This window comes from Seriola lalandi, unplaced genomic scaffold (genome assembly GCF_002814215.2).
Source record: "Seriola lalandi dorsalis isolate HSWRI2012SDOR001 ecotype SW California unplaced genomic scaffold, Sedor1 jcf7180002054956, whole genome shotgun sequence".
In the NCBI taxonomy this organism is placed as follows: Eukaryota; Metazoa; Chordata; class Actinopteri; order Carangiformes; family Carangidae; genus Seriola; species Seriola lalandi.
In genome coordinates this window covers 2,000,745-2,009,318 of record NW_019525507.1, presented here as the reverse complement: position 1 = coordinate 2,009,318, position 8,574 = coordinate 2,000,745, and the positions used below count along the sequence as shown (strand labels likewise).

The window sequence follows — 8,574 nt, the reverse complement described above, 5'->3', positions numbered from 1 at the left end:
TTTTTTCTTATTATTTGAGCCACAGCTTCACACACTGTACTTTAAGGCCATAAGGAGGCAGAACATGATTGCAGTTTAACATGGGTGACTCTTAACCATTAAGCCCATGAGTCATTTTGGAGAAAATGGGGATTAGAGTATCTTAATGCCCTTGTGAAATAAAGAAGGTGTCGACTCCATTTGGACTCACAGTTCTATTTCTCATTCAGGCAGAAGAACAAAACTGCTGAACCGCACACTGTGGTGGCTTGCCGTTTATTGAATAAGCCTTAATGGAGGAACAGTGCCATAATGCTGGACCAGTTGCATTTAATAATTAAGAGGCAGGTTGCGTATTTGTATTTGTTTGTGACTTCTCTGGACTCCATTATGTTACATTAGACTTCTTCATAGATACTTAGAAATCAAATGGATTGTGACGTGAGGAAGATGTGTAGTTTAGATCAGTGGTTCCCAACTTTTTATTTTATGTTTAACTTGTAACTATTTAACCCACCAAGATTTTAGTTCTAGTTTATTTGTTTTTAGAGGTGCAATCAAGCAGTTATTTAAAAGGAAGGGAAGAAGGTGTGAAAAAGCATAATTTGATGCAGCAGAGATATGTTTTTTTTTTTTTTTTTTTTCTCCACCTAATCATCATGATGACCCCTTAGATCAGTCTCGCGACCCCTCGTGTGGGTCCTGACCCACAGGTCGGTATCCACCCTGAACGCGAATCTCATCACAAATTAATCAAAAGACACTATTCTGGAATCAAATGTATTTTAGATTCATTTTTTTCTCCTCTGAAAGAAACTGAGAAAAATGTTTTTTTTTTGTTGGTTTTTTTTTTCTTCTTTTGCCAAAAAAAGATAAGAAAACACATTATCATACCATTAATATCTGATTCAAAACAGCATGCTCGTTCAAGAGGGTCATGTTGTCCTTTCTTTTCTCCCGTCTTCGCTTTGCTTTCTTGTGTCTGCTCAATTACTGCATCATTGGGAACAAGCAGTCCCCTCTCGACACAGGGAATATTCAAGAAGCTGCTCATCACTGCTATTTCTCTGTGAACCCAAACAAAAACACACACGTCAGAACATATAGAAAATGTAGCTTGCAGCGGTGGAAAATAACAAGGGATATTTACTGAAGTGCTGTGGTAATTTATCAGGTTATTTATCAGCTACTGTAAACCTTCAAATTTATATTTATATTTTATATACAAAACATATGATCCTGGCCCTGCACACCCACACAGATGTTTACCGTCACTGTGGTTGATCAGACCTTCGCTGTTGGAGCTGTGCTGGGTTGTATGCAAGGTCACATATCTCCAAGTGCTAACAACAAAAAGAGAAATGAGAAAGTTGTAACTTGTTCTGCAACAAAACTAAGAGAGGTGTCAGTCAAACCCAAGATATTACGTGACATGTGCGAACAAGATTCAAAAGTGTTATCTTTCAGGACTTTGAGGGAGTTGTAATTGAAAACTGAAATAAAATGAGATATTCTTCATAATTCATATGTTTACTTTTGAACCTGAAAATACATTTTGTTGATGGTTTTACTCCATCATTGTTCGGTTGTGCCGTTTGTGAAGTTTTCTGCAGCTCTTTGGATCTTGTTTTTAAAATTTTAAAAAATCTCACTTTTCGAGAGACCTTCACCAAGGCAGAAATCCATTATTTACAAAATCCAGCCCTTCTGTACAAGAATAATTTTATTTTTTAATTTAGTGTTATCATTATTGGGCGTTCAAACAAAAACCTAAAGGTTTTGCTGTGTTTTTTTCTAATAAAATGGCTACAGCAGTGATATGTTCTATTTTTAATCATTACGTCCCTGAGTCTAAAAAGATGTAAAGGTCACATATTGTATAAAGTGAGATTTTTGTGTAGTTTTTTATTATAGATCAGGTCTAGGTTCTATATTAATACTGTAAAAGTATTAAAGCGCTCAGTCCACAGAGAAATGCACACAGCCTATATTCAGAAACTGAACCTTAAAACGAGCCGTCAGGATTTCCTTAACTTAGTGATGTCACAACAAAGCAGTCACTCTTGGAGATGCCCCAAGCCCCGCCCACCCGGACCCGCTGTCCAACCTTTCAGGATTTGGTTTCTCTGAGTGTTTTCCTGAAATTTGCTATAGAGCCTCCTCTCTTCTGATTGGCTTACCGACATGTTGTTACTAGAGCTCCAGCGAGAAGCCTGTGAGAAGAGATGTAAAACAACACTGAGATGATTGTTGACACTTACAACCACAAATATATCTTCTTGTGGATATCAAAATTTTATATAAAATACCGGAAAAGTTTAAAACATGGGACCTTTTAATATTCATATTCAGAGTGTGACAGCTTCATTGGTGAATAACCTTCCTGTAACCTTCACAAAATATACTCTGATGTATATTGGCTCTACAGTATAGCCACAAATGTTACTCTCTTTTTGGTCTTTAATGCATCAGTATTTGCAAAACTTGAGTCCTGTTGCCTGCATGAAAGGAACACTGCGATTTTGAAAAAAATTACTTAGAAACCTAGGAAGGAATTCTTTACAGCCACATCAATTTGTAATAATTATAGGAAATACAATGCCTATTCAAGATAATTTCCTCAAGACTTCAGTCCTCATCATCTTATGCAAAGAGGGAAAAAAGCCCATTCTGCCGGTGTTTTTCTCTCCAGGTGCCTTCTTTCTTGCTGAAAGGAGTCCAGGATGCTGTGGCGAAATGCACCGTGGGAGCTGTCCATTAAGTGGTGCTGAAATCTATCTCAGCACAGCGTGGCTTTTGATGGTGTCTGGATCAGTATGGGGAGGTGTCCTTTTACCTGTTGCTGAGATGTGTTATAGTATGCCAGCCTTTTAGCGGAGGCCCTAAATGTGTTTGAAGGTGCTGTTTGGAGGAGTGCTATTATCCCAGGAAGTGCTAGTCTTTGGAAGGAGTGACAGGCTGCTGAATCAGCCACTTGTTGTCTCCTCAAAGAGCATGAGACATAGTGTTGTTTGATTGCTCTGATATTTTTTTAAAACAACTTTTCTTTTGGGGGGGGTTGGGTGGGGTGGGGGGTAGATATGTGCTGTCCATCAATGATATTTTCAGCTTGATTTTTGTTTTTGAAATGGGCTCAGGGATCATTTCAAAAAGCTATCCAAAGTCAGATCAGTTTTTTGAAGAATATTATGAAATGCAAAACACGAAGCACTGGCTTAAAGCAAATCCTGAACACACCCAATTTAGTGCATGAAGCAATTGCTGTTGTCATGACGACGGAGCCTTTCAAAAAACAAGATGATGTCCATGCGACACCTGTTAAGAATATATCATTAGCATTTATTAGCTCAAGGAGAAAAACAGCTTTGTGATGTGAGCACAAGGAGTCAAACTCAATAAAAGCGCACAGGGGATTCACACTTGAGGCTGTTTACTTTGGTTGCATGTGAAGCTTTGCAGTGTTACAACCAAAACTGTGGGTATATATATGCAAAGAAGAATCACAAATGCATCTAAAAATACTTCCTCAAAAGTTGAGATGGCAGTGATGGAACATGTGACTGGCTTCTGTTTCCATCCCTGAGCTCCAGCATTTCTCTCCAGCAGGGAGGACATACTGTACACAGTGAGTGTGCCAATAAGGAAGAAGGCTGAAAACTCAACCGGCACCGCAGCCGTGCTCATCACCTCGGTGCTGGAAACACTGGCGTAGTTGTGGAATCAGGCTCTGTTGACATTTCACGGCTGATGAGTCACACCTGGCATAAAGTGCTGTACGCCGTCAAAGAGAAGAAACCGCATCCTGATGCATCCCCTCTCTGTCAGGATGATGGGTCCGAGCTGTGTTTATTGAAGGACCTCACATAGAGTATTCGCAGGGAGAGGGAGCAGGGAGGGAAAGATGGAAAAACAATTACTTTTTTTCCAATATCCTGATGCTGGCCGTCATGTGTCAGACAAATAAGAGCGGAAAAATTGAGGCGCACAGTGCTACGACACGGCACCTGCTGAGAAGCAGAGTGTCAGAGTGTGAATCTCAGACCTTTTGGTCTTGCTCTGTGTCAGCGCCAGAGTAATCACTTATCCATCCTCGACCTCTCTCTGGGGCGATATTGGTCTTATTCTGTGAGCGAGCTTCTTCCATCATATACTATAAGGGCTTTGTCTGAATTGAAATTTACGTCCAAAGAAATAACACTGCAGCCCACCAGGAAACGGATACCACCTCGACGTATTTAATCAAAACAAGTCACGGGGTTTCACAGCACTGCACAACTTTTGTTTTTGAAACATCCCATTACACTTGTTCCCCTGGCTATTCCATGCACTGAGGGCTTGCTGCATTGTAAGGTTTGATTTTGGAATTAATGTAACACTGATAGATGGCTTTGGCCATATGCAATGACAGAATATGTTCTAGGAGAGTGGAGCTGGCTATAACTCAGAAAATATTGTTGTTTAGATTCCATTTTCTTCACAAATGGGTGTGTTGGGACACATTTTATGGATGTGGATGTGAGCATGCATACACTTGAAACCAAACAGGGAGCATATTTTATGTGGGTGCAGACTCTGCAAACGAAACACAAAAGTACACTATACTAGGTTTGAATAGTCATATTTTAAAAGTTATATGTTAATTGAGGTTTTAAAGTCTTTCCTCAGAATAATGTTGCACTGCTCTGCTCTGCCTGGGTGCTGATTTCAAAGTTCCTAGAGTTTCGACTGGAGACTCAATCAAAAACACACCAGATTTCCATGTAATGTGCATGATCCCCCTCGTACCCAGTGGTGTTAACAGGGATTTAACGCTTTAGTTCTCCAAATATTTCAATTAAAAAGCTGTACAGCCAGAGCACTCAAGGAAACAACTGTTTGCTTTACGTAAACTGAAAGCCTTCCACAGTCTTTGCTTTCTTCTAAAATTGAATTGAGGAAGGAAAACAGAAATTGGAGTCAATCTGTGCAGCTATTTTTTTCTTTTTCTAGTGGCTTTCAGACCAGAAGCTCTTCCCTTTCCCACTCATCCTCTCTCAGTTTGAATGATCAGAGGAGTATCAACTCATTTTTTCGAAGCTTCCACTTGATTGGCTTTTTGATTCTTATCCATTTTCTCTCTTCCCTTTTAACATATGGAGGCTATTTTCGAAAGCTTACACAAGCACAGGAGACCTTTCTGAGTCAGTCAGTACACCCCACAGATGTATTTGAGCAACCTCAATATAAATACCAGATTCCACACTTTGCAGGATTAATTGGAGAAGCCTCTTTAACAACAGCAATTATTTTTATCTATATAATAATCACCTAGTGGCTGTGATTGTGCTTTCATTAATTACAGAGCTATAATCAATGCCAAAATAATGCATCAGTGTATGGTATTTGAAGATGTGTCATTTATTGATTGGGTTGATGTTTTAATTAGGCTAAAGCGCTTCCAATTCATCAGGTTGGCTGCCGGCGTGGCACTGGCAGTGAGGCGCTGAGGCAGAAGTTAAGTGGATGGCTCCAGTTGCTCGGGCAGCTCGGCACTGTCAGTCACTTAATTCCTGACTTTCCCGGAATGTGTATTTAAACAGAGGCGCCCTCAGGAGCATTCATCACTGCCGCCCGTCGTCCATTCGTCAACATCAGAGACATGAGGTTTGTACACTCACTCCGCAACACAGCCACAATAAGGTGGTTATTGTGTTCTCTGCTGCACAGCGGTCCGACCACATAGCATCCGTCATCAGCCAATAGGGCTTTGGCCCAGAGTGGCCGTCATTAGTCTGGGGCTGATTGATTGGTTGTTGAGAAGTCGTTTCAGTTTCATACATCATCCTCTTGATGGTAAACACAGGCTGAGTTTGTTGGAGAGAGGGCTGCTCATGTATTTTTGAGCTGTGAACACTGGGTGGGCTTTCCTTCTGTTTCATTCTTCAGGAGCAGAACAACAACCATTAGGTTTGGTGGCTTTATTTGTGCAGAATCTAATCACATATAAAAAATTTTGCATTTTTAACGTTTTAAAGAACCAGAGAAGCCAGTTTGTTGAAAATATTGCACACAAATAGACCATAAAGCAACGCAGCCCTGTTTTTTTTGTCATTCCAGATGTATTGTCAATACAATGCCTACCCTCAAGATCCTTTCTGACGGGTTTTTAGCCCAATAGCAGCAGCGCTGGAGAAATGTTGTGTCTGACGGTTGGCTGGTTGGTCCACCACTTTGGTCCGGACTGAAATATCTCAACAACTATTAACTGGATTTCTATGAGACATTTATGTTCCCCAGTGGATAACTTTTCCTCTAAGACCACCAACTTACCAACTTTTGGATCGGATGGATCTCTGAGCTTCACAGAGTCACTTGCATAGCTGTAGACTCTTACTCTGCAGTCCTGAAATCCTGAAGTCCGGAATTTTGTGCAAATACCCCATCAAGTCAAAACAACATTGGTTAGAAAATTAGCATTATTAGCAGTAACACAAATACTGGAATACTGGTGTTTTAGCCCTGAGCAATAAAATCAGGACATCATCTTTGTAACGCTCGTGTTGTTAAAAGAACTTGAACCCACCAAAGTCAGAAGAGCCACTTCCCAACTCGGGAAACGGGACCATCTGAGGTGAATGCAGCATTAGCCTTGTTGACTAAGCAGACATGGGAAATGTAGGCGTTCAGCTCTCACTTTCCTCAACAACTTGAGACTGTAAAGCTCCCTGCACCTGCACATTTACAACACCTTCCTCTGGGGACTGTTGTTCATGCAAACTGAGACTCAAAGGGCAGGTTGAGTCGTAGTCGGTGACACAACAATATGTCGTCCAATGATATCCCACCGTGGATTTTCTTTTCCTTTGAGGCGATCTTTCTGAAGGACCTGCCCTCGTTCTGCCCGTCGCGCTCCGCCGGTCACATGAAGCCACACTGCAGACGTTCATTTGGGATTCCACGGTAATTGACTTCACCCAGCTGCCACCTGATTTTAATTAACAGTGCAGCACATTCGGCTACAAACCTGCAATATAAAGAGTCAAACTGGAGACCAAGGTATTAATTAACATTAAGTACATCTCAGAGCAAATCAAAGCCAAGTCATTTCCTTGTGGTGTTTAACAGGGATTGTACAACAAGTAGTCTAATTGAACAAGCCCGTGAAAAGAAGTTTGGTTTCTTATCGTGTAATGCACAGCGTCATGAGAGGTTTCTCTCGCTGCTGCAAACTGAAGGTGCTCATTATATTTCACTCTACAGGATTAAGTTGAAATCTGAGATTGACTTAACTTTATTGAAAGCTACACTTTTATTGCAACTACTCCATCCCCTGGATCGTAACTTTTTACAGCCGCTCAGGCCTTAAACATCATTTCAAACATTCTTACCACTGACTCTGAGTGTTATTACATCTGCAGCTCCTGTATGAGTATAACATTTAATCCTGTTACAGTACATTCAAGCCACTCAAGTGTTTCAGCGCTACTACTAATGCATCAGTGCGACAGAGCATTAGTGTTTTCTTTCTTATTACAGCAAGAAAGTTATACAATGCAGACAAACTGTTATATCCACTTGCTGCAGGAATCCAGCATTTGCTGCTTTAATTTCTACTCCTCCAGTTTGCCAGCAGCTTTACCACAGCATTGTGATAGGGGGTTTGATTTAATGAGATTCTAATAGGTTCTAATATTGCAATATATAAGAATAAACTATGAGAATCATAGACTTTTCATACTGTCTTTGGTTGAAATAGGAGCGTTAGAATGTCTTTGTGCTTTGCAGATGAATATTTTATCAGCTTATAGGCAATTAACCAAGTTTCAACACTTAATTTCCAATGTGCATACTTAATTGATATCCATTCACTCTGCAGCACATAGCTTCCCTATAGCTGACTTGCAAACGTGTATGTGAGTGTGTGAGTATGTGTGTGTGGGGGGGTGGGGGGCGCACGCGCCTTTGGAATATTGAATGGCTCACGCAGAGTCCCGCATCAAGCGTTTAAAGAAGAGATGCGCGCCTTCTCTCTCACTCTCTCCCCCTCGCTCTCTCTGCTGTCTGCTCCTCCTCTTTCGCTTCCACTGAGAACCTTTCGCCTTTTCTCCTCCTGAGCAGCGCGTCCTTCCACCACTTGTTATCTCTCACCTTTGCCGCTACAAACGCAGCCTGTAGGCGCCGTGAATAGAACCGTCTTCTTTCTTTTCTTTTTTTTTTCTTTTTTTCCCTTATTCTCGTGTCTACCGGTTTCTCTGCTGCTGCCGCTGCCGCTGCTTCTCCTGCCGCTGCTGCTGCCGCTGCTGCCGCTGCTGCTGCACCGGTGTATCTGTCAGTATTTGCATTTTTTTTTCTTTCCTCCTCCTGCCGGGGAAACAACAGTTTCTCCCAGCTTCAGGGAATCATGACCACTGCGAAGGAAGGCAATGCACCGTCGAAAGCGTCTCAACAGCAAGACCAGGTACCGACTCTCACTCCTCTTGCCCTCGCATATGAATCTCAACATTAACCTGTGTCGCCTTGCTTTGCTTTGGCCAGCACTGACTTGTGTTTCCATGCGGCGCTGCGGTGACTTTTCAGACTAGCTCGTAATGGTGTGTTGGGGGGGGGGGGGGGGGG

At 41.6% G+C, this 8,574-nt stretch overlaps 1 protein-coding gene across 2 annotated transcripts in view; it reads left to right on the top strand.

The window, feature by feature from the left end:
- Nucleotides 1-8,574, top strand: part of dpp6a (dipeptidyl-peptidase 6a) — a 204,070-nt gene that overhangs the window by 98,291 nt on the left and 97,205 nt on the right. The window contains exon 1 of one of the 2 annotated variants that reach the window (XM_023395064.2): nucleotides 8,041-8,416. The exons of the other annotated variant lie outside the window; for it this stretch is intronic. Within the exon in view, the coding sequence (XP_023250832.1) occupies nucleotides 8,360-8,416 (57 nt within the window). The 5' untranslated portion in view covers nucleotides 8,041-8,359. Of the gene's footprint in view, nucleotides 1-8,040; nucleotides 8,417-8,574 lie in introns of those variants that run through there. 2 annotated transcript variants of the gene reach the window in all.